At 36.8% G+C, this 16,568-nt stretch overlaps 1 protein-coding gene across 4 annotated transcripts in view; it reads right to left on the bottom strand.

The window, feature by feature from the left end:
• The window catches only part of LOC134213182 (uncharacterized), a 191,757-nt gene that overhangs the window by 82,653 nt on the left and 92,536 nt on the right, over nucleotides 1-16,568 (bottom strand). For all 4 annotated transcript variants that reach the window (XM_062691869.1, XM_062691872.1, XM_062691870.1 and 1 more), the window contains one exon: nucleotides 12,757-12,935. In XM_062691869.1, coding sequence (XP_062547853.1) covers nucleotides 12,757-12,907 — 151 coding nt within the window. In that variant the 5' untranslated portion in view covers nucleotides 12,908-12,935. The remainder of the gene's footprint in view (nucleotides 1-12,756; nucleotides 12,936-16,568) is intronic.

The raw sequence follows: 16,568 nt of genomic DNA, 5'->3' as shown, positions 1-16,568 counted from the left end.
GAAAGTTTTGGAAGTAAGAAATTTGGTCTGTTGTATCTTTTAGCCGTTTGGGAAGAAAACTACTCCAAAATGTCATTGACAGCAATAAAAATATTCAAATAAAAGTATACAAATGATTCCATCATTGAATTATCGCTTTCATTACACATGTTTTTAATGTTATATAATTATATCAAACGTTTCAACTTCAAATAATTAAAAAAAAAAGGCATTTTTAAGGTTCTTGTAAACAAAAAATGCGCATTTTTAAGGTTTTAGTTAGAAATAGACCAAAAATACTATGTACATTTCGAACTAAACCATTTAAAAACAGCTTATCGCAACTTTTCGCAAAACAAAATAGTGATTAATAGAAAGCTATTGCTTTAAGCTTTGTAATGAGCATAGAATCATTGCGGGCACTCATCGGCGCCTATACTTTTGGAGAACTTCAATATGTAAAATGTGAGTATTTTAATTAATTTTGTATTTAAAGTTAACTTAAGTTGAGTTCTGTCACCTATATTTGACATAGACATATTATTTAAGACCCTGACAATGCAGTCTTGAAATAATATTGGGGTTAGCGATGTAATTGAAGCCGTGCGATGCTGATCTAAACGCGTTGTCAAACAGCGTTTTTATTCGAAAATCAGCATTCATGTTGAATTCAAAATGATGTAACAAAGTCAAAACTCAACAAAACTACTTCAAATTTTGAATTTGAATCACGTAAGTACTCTATAAAATGAGAAAAATATAATTCCGACGGAAACACGAATTTCAATTTTTGAGGTTTTGGCTGCTCTCGAACCATTGTGCACTGAGCAGTGAATTTAGTTTGTTCTGTTGTTTCTCATTCAAAACATAAAAAATATGTCGATAAAAATACATACATGTATATATTCAAAATAATAACTTCATTTTTGATGTTTTTTGAAGACTACTTTAAATGGTGTAAAATTCTCTAAGAGACATTGTGGCTTTCCAATAATTGGGTTATGTATTTCTCCACAATTCTAAACACAAATCAATTGATAATGAAGTAAAATAAAAACATACGGAAACCCAAATAAGCTTCCACCAGTGTATGTGTCAATAAAACAAAGCATATTTATCATATATTTTTTGAAAACAATTGGATTAAGCTGCTATTAAGTGATTATTCTTGCATTAGTCATATACATATTTTTCACATTTGTCACATAATTTGACATTTTCTTTTGACAGGTATCTCTGTTTTTTTTTAATTATGTGCGTTAGGCAGACAGGTTTTATCAAATACAGAATTGTTTTGTTCCATTCGGGCTTCCGCAATCCATCAGCGGTTCTCATAGTTAATCTTTCTCAAATACCAAAGGGGGTAATGGGGTAATAAGCTCCCTGATCAATTGCTTATTATGATTTAGTTTAGTTTCTTAATTTTTTTAATGAAGCCACTCTTTTTTTTGCTAAAAGTACCAATTTGAAGAAACAGTAATGAAAAGCAAATTTACTAATTTTTTATTTATTTTTAATATTTTTTCACCTTGTTTAAAGAGTAATAAAACCATTCAATGATAATAACAAGTCAACACTACGTGTTTTGTCCCATATACTTACTATTCCTCATTCCCCATGTCCTCAGATCAATAGCGACCGTTGTATTTGGTTTCGAATCTAGATTTTCAGGATTATGACTATCCGGACCAGTTTGATATCGGTGTTCAACAAATATGAGCAGCATCCACTGACCGCAACTCGTTTCCGAATATAGTGACGCAACCATTAATTATAAGCAGTGCGCAAAAGGAGAACTGAGAGACACCAAAAATGCCATATTATGCCTTTTAAATATGTCTCCTATCTTTTCCTATACAAAAAAAAACATTTGAAAAAAATGTCACAGCAAACATTCCTAATATTATGGTGCCCCTCCCATATTTGTAAAGTTACAGATACCGGATACTTTGTTATTTTGACATTGCCCTCTTTGTCCATCCGCGATCTTGTGATCGAGTCTGCGATTATTAAATTCCCATAAGCCATGACACGCACTGAATAACTCGTAACATTTAACCACACACCTGATTCGGTTAGACTACTTTTTCTAATTTAAACATCTAGCGCGTGGAACGAATAAATGCCCAAAATTAGTGCTATTTCCCTAAAAAGTGTAGTTTATGTTGATTAGTATGCGTCCCAGAACAGATTGCTAACTCAACAATCTCATAGACCGCCGGCTTAAAATCAAAGCTCGCAATGGTGAACCGGTTTGTTAATTTCATTTCTGATATTTAGGCTGAATTTTGCCACTAATAAATTATCATGCACGGATGCCCTGTCTGCATGGTCAAATTAATTAGCAGATATTAGCGATCCACGGAAGGATTAAAATGATTGGGCTAAGGAAACGTTGCTCAAGATATAGACAACAAAGCTAGTTGATATTAATCAGGCTTAAATAAACGGTGATCAATTGATCATGTGAAATTTCATAAAGTATTGAGTATCGGTTATAGTTCAAATATGCGGGTATTTTATGTTTTGCTTCTCGCTGCAGTATTCAAGATTTTTCGATTCTTTAGTTTGAGTTTCTGGTTAACCTTGCGAATCCGATTCTCGGGAATGGTAACATGTTATCTTGGATTAAGGCAATTTATTCTTCATAGTATTGTACGATCGTTTGAACATGCCGGTGTGCATTTCAGACTTTCCCGTACCTGAATTTTTGCTCCAAAGAGCATCGATAATTAGGTTCGGTCAAGTGTAAAGCAATTCATCATCAAGCTTCATCAAGTCAGGCTCGAAGTGATCTCTTACTGTTTTAATGATTAAAGAGGAGCAACAAGTGAATTGTGCTTTAAGCAATAATGAATTCGGCTCTGGTATAGCTATGAAAGTATCATTAATATTTACAACATGGAACTACTTCTCGTTCAATACTCAAGAAAAAGAAAAAAAAATGTGCCAAAAGAGAAAGGATTTCACCGTCGTTTTTTTGCAAATGATTTATATAATTAATCATCAAACCGTCAATAACTTTTTTGTAGGCGTTATTGAAACTTACAGCATTTGACAAAGCTTCATGGTATCTTCTAAACTATGTCCTAACGAATAGAGTCTTACGATTCGTGAAAAATTGAAACGCAAAAATGCATGATTTTCCATACTTTCATACTACCTTCAATCACGATGAGAAAAATGTTTTTCTGCAGAAAATGGTTGATTTCATTTGTTTGGAAAAAGTTTATGCTTCCCATAAAATTGCGCTCAAATATTATTTTGCAGAACAAACAGCGATTTATTCAAGACACCCGAACACATGTGGACGCACATGCGAATATCTCTTCAATTCGTTAAGTGTGCGTACAATTAGTGCAAAAGGAATGCCTTTCCTAGTAATGCATATCGACACATGACTTACAACATAGGGTAAATGCTCATTTGGGCAGCATCTCATTCACCTGATTCACGCCCGCAACGACTATTACTCGAGAGCATTACAACCGAATTACTTAGTTTTAAGTACATGTTTTGTATCTGTAGATTTCTGAGTGTGAAAGAAATCAAACCATTTGATTGAAAAGCGGCCGTGCTGTTAAAGTGGCGGATAAAATTGGGGGTCGCTGCCCAAGTGGTCCTTTCCCTTAGTGATGTATATATCCAAATACCTTACCATGCACATCAAAAAATGTTACATTTGCGCCACGCTGAAGTGTGTTGTGGTAAGCTAAAAGGGACTTTTTTCGCTGTCGCAATGTTGAGAACCTGACACGTCTATCATGACGAGGAAGAGTGTCATATATTCAGGCTTGCGTTTATAAAAAATAAACGTTTGTGCAAAAAGAAGTGACGTACGTTAGTATATCCAATTATGAGGAAGTAAATTGCCCGTCTACGATACCAATTGTACTGGGTTTACGAAAATCAGCAGATTTATTGCTATCATAATATGTTCCAATAATGCAAAATCGAACTTGAGGTTCATAAACCTTGTTCACCTTTGAAATGGAGGGAGGGGGAAGCTAAAAGAGCTTGATGGAGTCCATGTAGATGAAACTTTTTTGTTTAAATGTCTTACTTTTTAAATAAATAAAAGATTTGACAAGAACAAAAAAAGGAAAAAATATATATTGACCAGTCGGCCAATTTTTAATAGGAAACAATGGAAGCGATGATTATAAATCGGCTACTCGACCACAATGCGAGTATGCTGGGAGGAAGTATGTTATTTAGATTTTTCACGGGTTGAAAATAATAATAATAATTTTTAGTTTTTCAATAATTTGTAACCCATATGGATTCGAGTTATCCGTTTTTCACAGTGTACTCTGTGCATCGTCTTTGACGTTCTTTAAACAGTATCGTTGGCCATTTTGGATTCATCGCTGTTGTTGAGCAATTGTCTGCTAGTTCAAAGGATGTTTTTTTTTCTATTTCTCAGACATTTTACATCGGCATTTTATGCATACATTAAATAATCTTTAAGACTAGGTGCTCCGTGATTGATCAAAACTATCATTCTTATTTGCGAGAATATATTTAAGCATTTTAATTGTTACACACTTGAATTTTTTGAACCAGTGAAATTGAACCATATAGGAACTACAATGTTCACTTGTTATAAGACTAATTGTACTATACCGTTGAATCCCACCAATTGATTGTAACTCTCGTGCTTAGTACGGCACTGAAGGCAGCCTTACTATTGAGGTCAAAATACGCATCTGTAAAGTGGAATTCAAGTGAATAATCCCAATTCTTCTTATGACGAGTGAAAACTCGTCTTATTTCAAGTGAAAGCTAAAAATATTTTTTAATCAACTACAATGTTTCAAATTGAACTATGCAAAACAAGCGACCTTAGACGATCCCGCCAGCACGTAAATAAAGCCAAAATAGCAACCTCTTTTATGACGCGAACTTGGATTGATCGTTCATAAACGAATTTGGAAAATGTAAACGCAACCTTTGATGAACAGCGAGTAGGCAAACTTAGTGTCCCGCTATTACACATAAAATAACTCATACATAAAAAATATGCCGTCTTCTACAAAGTAACATTCTGTTTAGTAGTTTTCCTTATAAAACATTTTCAACACTTTCCGCTCGCGAAAAGATTTGGGGAGAAGTATGTCAAACAGCATTGCTTGTCAAACTCACTCTGATAGTTTACCTGCAGTGAGCAATCTGATAAATTTTTTTTGACCAGTTTAATAATGTACAGAGGAAAATTAAAATTAATCAATTTTACAATCAAACCTTCATACCGAACACTGTCAAATGCTTTCTCTATATCAAGAAGAGCATCTCCAGTCGAATATCCTTCAGATTTGTTAGGTCGACTTGAATTCGCAAGCCTCAACAACTGATGAGTGGTTGAATGCCCATGGCGAAAACCAAATTGCTCATCAGCAAAAATAGAATTGTCATTAATATGAATTATCATTCTACTATCTTTTCAAACAGTTTGCTTATTGGAGAAAGCAAACTGATTTGGCGATAACTATAAGTTGTAGGCTATATGAATACTCCAAAAATGAACTTTTGATAGAAGGCCCGGAGACCCATTGTGTTATATATCGATCGACTCAGCTCCACGAACTAAGGTGATGTCTGTATGTGTACAAATTTTATAGACACACTTTTTGGAACTTTTTACTCGCTACGATTTACTCGCTACAAGTTGCATTCGACGAATAATACGGTCCTATTGTTTGCTATTGAAAATTGGCCCGATCTGACATTGCATTTCGGAATTAATTGAAAAATCTTTGTTTTTTTCTGAAAAATTTCAAGGTTGGTGGCAATACATAGTAATTAATGCAAAAACATGCAAAATGATAGAAAAAATGTGATCTATTCCTCTAATGTGCTTTTTTACCTTTCTTATATAATTTTAGCAATACATTTTACGATGCACGAGAAAGGCGTCATCACCACTAGGTGGATTAATCTGTGTTTTTTTCATAATCACTCAACAGTTGCGCCGGTCATATAATCGGCGGCGGCGGCGTAGTGGTCATTTTTGCCCCGGCGGCGGCGGCGTCACGGCGGCGCGCCGTTGGCTTTTATCGGCGGCGGCGGCGGCGTGAACCGGCGTGGATGAAAAAATCAATGGCAAAAAAATCAATTTTAACGCGGATTTTTGAATTCACGTGGTTTTGATTCACACCGTACGAATCGTCCGTATAAAAATCGATTTCAGTGGATTAAAATTGAAATATTCTATGTTTGTCGATCATCAAACAGCACATTCAATAGTAAATTACCAGCGACACTAATAAGTATCTGATCTCAAAATGTTATTTAAATTAAAATTATTTTATCATTCTCTGATTTTGATGAATCAAAATTTAACAACGAATCCTGCTTCACTTTTCGTATCCTTTGAGCAGTATTGAGAATTAGACTTCGGTGTCATAGGACTAATTGGTTAATATTTTTTCCAAAAGTTTTCCCAATTCAGGATTTTGATAAACTCCAGTCGATTTACTTCTCAATATATCTAAATTTCAGAAAAATTCTAACTACTATTCTTTGAGTTACATATACATTTAGGCAATGTTTGAGCGGCTGTGTATCTAGTATATTTAGAGAATTTGCAGTGCTACTTCGTTCATCTGCTGTGACCCTTAGATCCTGGAAGGGCATTCACGATGGAGTCCACTAATGACAACCACAATAGACAGTTTACTCCCCACCTCGCGTTTTTGTATGCACAAATCTCAATAGATGATCAACATAACTAAAATGAGCTCTGGCTGAATAAGACTTGGGCACGATGACCAACCAAATTGAATATTTTTCTTAAAAGTTGGTAAAATATGCCAAATAAACTTTGTCTTGTACATAATATGCATGGCGATCAGTAAATCAAAGCCAATTGAACCCTGCCATCCTAAACCAGAACAGCGTATGAAGGGTTGCTGAACGAAAAAAAAAAAAACAATCGGGCAAAAAGCAAATTTAAAAAAATATTTATTGCAATCTACCTGATCTAAACAAAATGTTGACAAATATGTTAGAAACAAGAATTTTAACCCAAATCTAGAATCTAAAGGTTAGGAAGCCTCCGTTTGAGAGGCATGAAGGCTTTTTTCACAGAAAAGCTCGGTTGCTTTGAGGCAAGAGAATAAGAAGCATTCTTCTACGCTTCTTCAGAGCAGCTCGAATGCCTCCTTTCAAGATGTTCAGAAGCCTTCCCAGTCACAACAAGATTGTATATAATGCCGAATAAGTTGCTAAAGTGGAGGCGATATAGGTACTTCCCCATATAACATGTACGTATATCGTCTCCACTGTAGCATCTTATGCTGCATCATATATGATTTTGTGTTGACTGGGTTCTTTCAAAAGGTTCGGAAGCCTCCTTTCAAGAGGCCCTTTGCCTTTGCCTCCCTTCCAAGAGACCCGGATGCCTCGTTTTAGGAGATTCGGAAGCCTTCTTTCAAAAATCTCTGAAGGATCCTTTCAAGAGGGTCGGAGCCTTTTTCAAAAAACTTGGAAGCCTTCACTCAAGAGGCTCTGAAGGTTCTTTTCAAAAGGCTCTTTTTAAGAGGCTCGGAAGCCTCCATTGAAGAGGCTCGGAAGCCTTCTTTCAAGAGGCTTGGAAGCCTCCTCTCAAGAAGCTCGAAAACCTTCTTTCAAAAGGCTCGAAAACCTCCTTTCAAGAGGCCTGGAAGCCTCGTTTTAAGCAGTCCGGAAGCCTACTTTCAAGAGCCTCGGATACCTCCCTTCAAGAGGCTCGAAACTCTTCTTCCAAGTGGGTTGGAAGCATACTTTCAAGAGGTTCAGAAGCATCCTTTAGAAATGTAGTAGCTCAAAAGCCACCATTCAAGATGCTCGAAAGCCTCTTTACAAGGGGCTCAGAAGCCTCTTATTAAGAGGTGCGGAAGCATACTTTCAGAAGCTCCTTTCAAGAGGCTCGGAAGCCTCCTTTTAAGAGGGCTAGAAGCCTTCTTTCAAAAAGCACAGAAGGCTCTTTTTAAGAGGCTCGAAAGCCTATTTTTAAGTGAATCGGAAGCCTCCCTTCAAGAGGCTCGGAATTCTTCTTTCAAGAAGCTTGGAAGCATACTTTCAAAAGGCTCAGAAGCGTCCTTTCAAGATGCAAAAGAAGCCTCCTTTTAAGAAGGTCACAAGCCTTCTTTCAAAAAGCTCGGAAGGCTCTTTTTAAGATGCTCGAAAGCCTACCTTCAAGAAGCTCGTAATTCGTATGCTTGGAAGCATACTTTTAAGTGGCTCAGAAGCGTCCTTTCAAGATGCAAAAGAATCATCTTTTTAAGCGGCTAGAAAGCGTGTCTACAAGAGGCTTAGAAGCCTATTATCAAGAGCTGCGGAAGCCTACTTTCAAGAGATTAAGAAGCTTCTTTTTGTAGGCTTGGAAGCCTCCCTTCAAAAGGCTCGGAATTATTCTTTCAAGAGGCTTGGAAGCCTACTTTCAAGAGGGGGTACCTCAATTAATGCAAAAATTTGAAGGGGTACCTCTCAAGAAAAAGGTTGAGAACCGCTGCCGTAGAATATTATTTCAGGATTTTATTCGAAAATTAGTTTCCGAAAGAGTATAAATAGTTTCCGAAAGAATTCCTAAAACAATTTCCGAAGAAATTGCTGGAAAAAATCTTCGAAGGGGTTCAGAAAGCACTCTCCGAAAAGCGAAAAGAGTTTATAAAGACATTTCTTGCAAAATTTTTGAAGGAATTTTCGAAAGAACTTAGTGTAAGATTCACTATTGATCCCACGACTCATTTCCCACAAATCACACCAAGAAAATACAAAACCTTGCTTAATGTAGACTCGTTTATTCGTAATAAGGAACAAAGGTTTGGGCACGCAGGTCTGGCTTATTATATGTATAGGTTTTTTATTATTTTTTCCCGGAAGCCCTGATTTCAAAAATAGTTTACATTAGGGAACCAAAGGAATTCCCGCAGAAAAATCAGAAAGAATCTTTTCAGTAAATTTCGAAAAAATGTTCTAGGGAATTTTTAGAAGAATTTTCGAATGGTTCCCAAAAGCAATTTCCGAAGAAATTTCTTTGAATTAATTTCTGAAGTGATTCCCGAAAAAATGCAAAAGAAATGGAGAATGTTGTGACGGAATTATTGAGGGAAATGTCCAAGAACTTACCCGTAGAAAGGATTACCCGTAGAAATTCCCAAGGAATTGTTTAAGGTAGTTCTGAAAGTATTCATATGGGAATTTCAGGAAAAGTTGTCAAAGAACTTGCTAAGGAACCCCTAGAGGAATTTCTATAAAATTTCCAACGTTTTTTATTCTGAAAAAATCCGAAGGAATTCCTAAAATAATCCTCCGTATGATTTTCCGAAGAAATTCCTAAGCAAACTTTCAATGACTAAACATTTTTCCGAAGGAATCTGTAAATGAATTCCTGGAGGAATTTTGGAGGAATTCTAAAATATTTTCCGTCGATATTTCAAAAGGAATTTGCGAATGATTTTCGGAAGGTATATCCAAAAGAATTCCTAAAGGATTTAATGAAGCAATTCCTAAAGCAATTTCCTAAGAAATTTTCAAAGGAATTTCTAAAAGAACGAATTTTAACGAATTTCCTAAGGTTTTCCTAAACAAAGGAATACGTGGAGGAAATTCTGACGTAATCCCGAAGTAAATTTTAAGAAATATCCGAAAGAATTTCCGAAGAACTTTCTGGAATTCGTTTACGGAGGAGTTTGTAGAACTTTTTGAGGCAATTTCCTGGACGAATCTTCAAAGGAATCTCTGGAGGAAATTGCGAATAAATTACTGAGAAAAATTCCAAAGGAATTCTTGGAGAAACCTAGGAATTACATCAGAAAAACCAGTAGGCATTTTCTCTGAAATTCTATTAGGATTTTCTCCGTAATTTCCTTTGAGAATTCCTTCGGAAATTCCATCATAAAATCCTTCAAAAATACCTTTATCGATTCCTCTGGAAATTCCTTTAGGAATTCTTTAGGGAAGTATTTTACCTTCAAAAAATCTTTTAGAAGTTCCTTTAGGAATTATTTTCGAAAATCCATTCAGGTTCTCTTTTGGGAATCCCTTCAAAAGTTTATTTGGAAATTGCTGCACTAAACCCAATACAAATTTCTTTAAAAACGCCTCCAAAAACTTATTTGTGAATTCCTCCAGAATTTTATTTCTTAAATAACAAAAAAAATACCGCCCGGAATTCATTCGGATATTCCTCCAGGGACTTCTTTAAAAGATTATTCGTAAAACCTCCAAGATTTTTCCTTCGGAGATTTCTCCAGATTTTTTTTATCAAATTTATTGAAAACGAAATTGTTTGCGACGTTGTTACTTATTGAATTTTCGAAAATAAAAATCCAAAAATAAACAACAAACAAACAAAGACTTTAGGCAAGATGAAGGCATTTTTGGAGAAATTCCTGCAGGAAGTACCGGAAGAATTCCCGAAGAATTTTTTAAAAGAGTTGCTGGAAGAAGTTCTGAAGAAATTCCTTAGGCAAAATTTGAATTGATTTCTTATGAATATTTAGAAAAACTTTTTCCAGCGAATTATGAAATAAATGCCGAAACAATTTCAAAAGGAAAAATTTTCGAAGAAATTCTCAACGAAATTCCGAAGAAATTCTCAACAAAATTCCGAAGAAATTCTTAAAAGAACGAATGGAATATTTTAAGGAAATCCTTAAGGAATTTTCACAGGAATTGCTAAGGAAACATCCAAAGGAATTCCTCAAGGAGTCTCCGAAGGAGCATTCCTTAAGCAATTTCCGAAAGAAATTCGTAAAGAATTTTCTGAAGAAATCCGTAATGAAAATTCTTGAGGAATTTTCGGAGAAATTTTGTAAAGAATCTCCAAAGGAATACCCAAAAAAATAGGATGAATTCATAAAATAATCTTCTAAGGCTTTTTAAAAGGAACTTTTCGGAGGAATATCTGAAGGAATTATCAAATAAATTTCTTGATTTATTTCCGAACAAATTTCTGGAGTATTTTTCGAAGGAATTCATAAATGAATGTTTGAACGATACTTCTTCGAATATTCTCCGAAATTCCAGGGATTTCACAATAAGGCCTTTATAATACAGTATTAAATAATTTCAAGACAATAAATTTAAATTAAATTTTCGTTATGTTTAAAAATACCTGACGTTTTAACTAAATAATTTGATTAAATACTTTTCAGCGAGGCGACAATACCCCAGTTCTGAGTTACGTCTGGGTCGCGTTTTTAACTGATGCTCGTAATATTTGCTCAGCAATATTTGCTTTGCTGATGCTCAGCAAGTGGGTTTGTCAGTTATGTTCAGAATTTGATTTCAAAATATGAATTACTTACTCGGGAGTCGGAACAAAAAAATCGGTAAAGCATTAACAGTTGGGATTTAATTATTTTGCTAAATCAGTTTGCCTTATAAGCCAACTATCCTAATAGCACAAATCTTAAAACAAAGAAAACTGATTAAATAAGTTGATTTAAATAAATAAAAAAAATGTCAAAATAACTAATGTGCAACTTAAATTTCTTAACTGCAATAATTTTCCTGCACCAATGCCAGATCCTTCAAGAATGGGGACGCTTTGGGCATGTATCCAGGCTCCACAACAAACCCATTTTGCGAGTCACCTACAAGTTTAGGTGCCCGACTAAATGAGGCCTTGGCTTAACGCATTCCAAAGATCAGTTTAACAACTTATGTATTATTATACTAGATAAATCCTCATTCAAACTTTCAAACTAATCAACCAACCTGTTAATTAACCAAGACAATGTATGTCACTACACTGACCTAGGGACACCATAGCTTGAGGTAGATTTGAAATTGAATTTTGACTTCCATAAGACTAGTTTAGTACTATTCCAATTAACTCTACCACGCTGTATTTCTTCACAGATACGTATTTCGATCTCAAGCATTAGGCCGAGACACTGAATCTCGTGCTTGGCTCGACTCGACTTAAGTTAATTGATTTTTTTATTGCGATTAGTCACTGGCGTGGCCAAATTATGATCGGCGGCGCGCCGACCCAAAATCGTCGGCGGCGGCGCACAGGTCTACTCAACACTGTGTCCGCACAAAAGATATTTTAGTTACTAGATAAAGATTGTCTCTTCGGTTCCCTTTGTTCTGCTGTCCGAAACATGTGTGGTACATACCTGTCAAATCGTATGGATTTTCCTTCTTTGACATTTAGCTCCCCTATCCTCGCCAGCAAAAGATGTTCCGGACAGCGACGACAGCAACAATCTTTATCTAGTAACTAAAATATCTTTTGTCCGCACGTATACCACACCACTCACCACGAACTCGTATCAATGATGATGAAATCAAGGTAGTAAATAATTGCTTGGATTTGAGCTTATTTCCGACCGCCGACAACGATACACGAAGACGAATATGTCACCGCAATATTTTCTGAGTTCGATCATTTTATTCGCTCGGTCGTGTCTAAGTTGATACTGAAACCATTATGATGCATCAGTAGCTTTGAATGATAAATAACACAACAAAAGTAATTAAAAGTTGTTTTGAGCTCTTAATTAACAGACCTATAAAATTTATTCTATTTTTAAATGCGTTTCCACCAAGCAACGAACAAAGACAAAATCTTGTTTGTTTATGGCTGAATACCAGAAACACCTATAGGGCAGTTGAACGCACTTACTATACTTGTAGTGTTTTCAAAAATATAGAAGAAATCTTCTGCTTTGATTAACGCTTCATGAATCTCTGTTTTACTTAAAATAAATTTCGCTCTCCTTGTAAAGCCTTTCCGCACCCATTAGAAAAAAAATGATTGATACATATATTCTTTCTTACCTTTCATGTGCGTCGGAAAGCACTCGTATTCGATTTGCTCAGTCGTCAGACTTGTCGTATCCGGCAGGTACGAGTGGACCCACTCAACCGTTGCAGATATCAGCAGAAGAGACGACCAAACGAAAGTCGCCCTCAGTAACGGTGGCTTCATTTTGAGCGCTTAGAACCAGCTGAGTGATCTGAAAAAATAAATAAAATAGAACAGATAGAGGGTTAGTTAGAACCAGTTATATCAAAAAAAATATAGAAAAGGTGTATAGCTACACCCAAAAACAAATCTGACAATTATTGTATAAAATCTTGGCATACACAATTCGGTAAGCTTTTTATACAGATAATTGTAATAAAATCTTCCGAAATTGTGTAGGTATGCCCAATTATTATATAGTTTCTAAAAGGTTCTTATGCAAAACTGTAAAAAAATCTGCCATCCGCTGGATGGGTGATATATAAAATGGAAAATTAGGTATAGCTCATCAAAAATCTCAAATATGGTACCTATATACCAGGGAGATAAAAAATGTTCTTATCAGGAAAAAACTTTTTCGTACCTGAACATACACCGAATTGAAATTATAATATCTCCTTGTTACACGCACATGACATCATGAATTTAATCATATCTAAACAGTAAAACTTTTTAAATAAGTTTGTTTCTAAGAGGTACGTATATATGCAGACGCATTTATCTTTACGCTATTTCTCCGACTATTGTAAGCTATCATAATAGACGCCAATGATATCCTCATACCATAACAATCCACCAAGTATTTCTGCAACTTGAAAAGAATGTGAGAATTGCCAAGCATGCCCAAAGATATTGTGGTTCCCCTGCTCGGCTGCCAATCATATTGTGATGCGAGTGAGACATAAATTTATTCCTTTCTTGTCGATGCCCACATTTTTCTTTACTCACATCCAATATAAAAGGAAAATAGAAGTTATTTCTCAATCTCGCGTTCAATCGGCATCGGAACCAAAACAGGATTAGTGGGAGAGCTCATTCTAAATATACACCTGCCAAGTTTAGGAGTTTTGGTACATATAGGGGAAATGTTCCGATCTCCATCTCACTGTACATACAGGGGTTAGGCAAAATGATTGAGATAGGCAAAATTTGGCCCAAATTCAAATCCTTATAACTTTTTGAAAAATTGATGAAATTGGACAAAACCGGAAGCATTCGACGGCAAATTTAGTCAAGATTTAGGAACATGCACGTTCACGAATACTGGCCACCGGACACCGGAGATGTTCCGGATTTTCGGAGGCCATGTCAAAAACACATTTTTTCTGCCGCTCGTATTTTTATGTGGTTTGAAGTTACATCGATGAACATTATTTTCCTAGAAACTAGATCTTATTGAACATTGAATGCGGGCGGTTGCGCTAAGATCCGTTAAAAACATCCGAGATATGGCCATTTCAGTAAACCTGTTTCCGGATACTATGGTCAATTATGTATATCCTTCCAATCACGTATATATTATCCGGTACCATATCAATATTGGTATCAAACTTCAAGATTTTCATGGAGATGCTTCAGGAAGCATATGCAGGACGATCAGTTGCCCTGACCACTCTGTAGTAGGTTCCAGGTGCCCCGGGGGAAGTGGCCAATTTGAAAAACGTTCAGAACCCTATCAATATGGGTATCAAACTTCAAGATTTTTCATGAAGATGCTTCAGGAAGCATATTCAAGATGGTCAGTTGCTATGACCACTCTGTAGTAGGTTCCAGGTGCCCCGGGGGAAGTGGACAATTTAAAAAACATTCAGCACCCAATCAATATGAGTATCAAACTTCAAGATTTTTCATGGAGATGCTTCAGGAAGCATATTCAGGATGATCAAATGCTCTGACCACTCCGTAGTAGGTTCCAGGTGCCCCGGGGGAAGTGGCCAATTTGAAAAACGTTCAGAACTTTATCAATATGGGTATCAAACTTCAAGATTTTTTATGAAGATGCTTCAGGAAGATCAATTGCCCTGACCACTCTACCTGATGATCAAGTGCCCCGGGGGAAGTGGCCAATTTGAAAAACGTTCAGAACCCTATTAATATGGGTATCAAACTTCAAGATTTTTCATGGAGATGCTTCAGGAAGCATATTTAGGACGATCAGTTGCTCTGACCACTCTGTAGTAGGTTCCAGGTGTCCCGGAGGAAGTGGCCAATTTGAAAAACGTTCAGAACCATATCAATATGGGTATCAAACTTCAATATTTTTCGAGGTGATACTTCTTAATGCATTTTAGAACTAGCAGCTGTCTGTAGTAGCAGAACTCTGTAGTAGGTTCCAGGTGTCTTGAGGAATTGACCAATTTGCAAAATGTTCGAAACCATATCCAATACTCAATACTCATTATCAAAGTTCAAGGTTTTTCATGGAGATGCTTTTGGACTCTCCTGTCGAATAGAGTTCGCCGCCACACGAAGTTGACCATCTACAAAACGCTCATTAGACTTGTCTGCCTATATGGCCACGAAAGTTGGATGTTGCTGGCGAAGGACCAACGCGCCCTTGGAGTTTCCGAATGGAAGGTGTTGCGGACTATTTATGGTTGGGTGCAGATGGAAGCCAATGGAGGTGGTGGTGGAGGCCAATGAACCACGAGTTGTAATTGTTAGGAGAACTACCACATGGTACCATTTTGGCGGTTACGGTGGGCCGGGCATGTAGCCAGAATGTCAGACGACAACCCGATTGAGATGGTGCTCGATAATGATTCGACCGGTACAAGAAGAAGAGGCGCGATGCGGTCACGGTGGATCGACCAAGTGTAAGATGGCCTGCCATCATTGGCAGCAGGTCGCAAGCATGACTTAGCAATTGTGTGGGGTGCTATATCTTGACATGGCCATGGTCCTATTATGGCACTTAAGGGCAAAGTGAAGCCTGCCGATTATCAAATTATTTTGGAAGACAAGGTATTTGTTGATATGATGACAAATCCTGAATATGACGTCTGTTTTTCATTTTTGCGAAAGATCCGCAGGTCGCGTTCCACTTGGTCGATCCACCGTGACCGCTGCAAACCTCTTCTTCTTGTACCGGTCGGATTATTATCGAAGCATCATCTCAATCGGGTTATCGTCTGACATTCTGGCTACATGCCCGGCCCACCGTAACCGCCAAAATGGTACCATGTGGTAGTTCTCCTAACAGTTACAACTCGTGGTTCATTGGCCTCCACCACCACCTCCATTGGCTTCCATCTGCACCCCACAATAAATAGTCCGCAACACCTTCCATTCGGAAACTCCAAGGGCGCGTTGGTCCTTCGCCAGCAACATCCAACTTTCGTGGCCATATAGGCAGACCAGTCTAATGAGCGTTTTGTAGATGGTCAACTTCGTGTGGCGGCGAACTCTATTCGACAGGAGAGTCCAAAAGCATCTCCATGAAAAACCTTGAACTTTGATAATGAGTATTGAGTATTGGATATGGCTTCGAACATTTTGCAAATTGGTCAATTCCCCAAGACACCTGGAACCTACTACAGAGTGGTCATGACAGCTGCTGGTTCTAAAATGCATTAAGAAGTATCACCTCGAAAAATATTGAAGTTTGATACCCATATTGATATGGTTCTGAACGTTTTTCAAATTGGCCACTTCCTCCGGGGCACCTGGAACCTACTACAGAGTGGTCAGAGCAACAGATCGTCCTGAATATGCTTCCTGAAGCATCTCCATGAAAAATCTTGAAGTTTGATACCCATATTAATAGGGTTCTGAACGTTTTTCAAATTGGCCACTTCCCCCGGGGCACTTGATCATCAGGTAGAGTGGTCAGGGCAATTGATCT

Source organism: Armigeres subalbatus, chromosome 2, assembly GCF_024139115.2.
Source record: "Armigeres subalbatus isolate Guangzhou_Male chromosome 2, GZ_Asu_2, whole genome shotgun sequence".
NCBI classification, from domain to species: domain Eukaryota; kingdom Metazoa; phylum Arthropoda; class Insecta; order Diptera; family Culicidae; genus Armigeres; species Armigeres subalbatus.
Note: the sequence above shows the minus strand (reverse complement) of the source record. Positions and strands in the feature narration are given on the sequence as shown.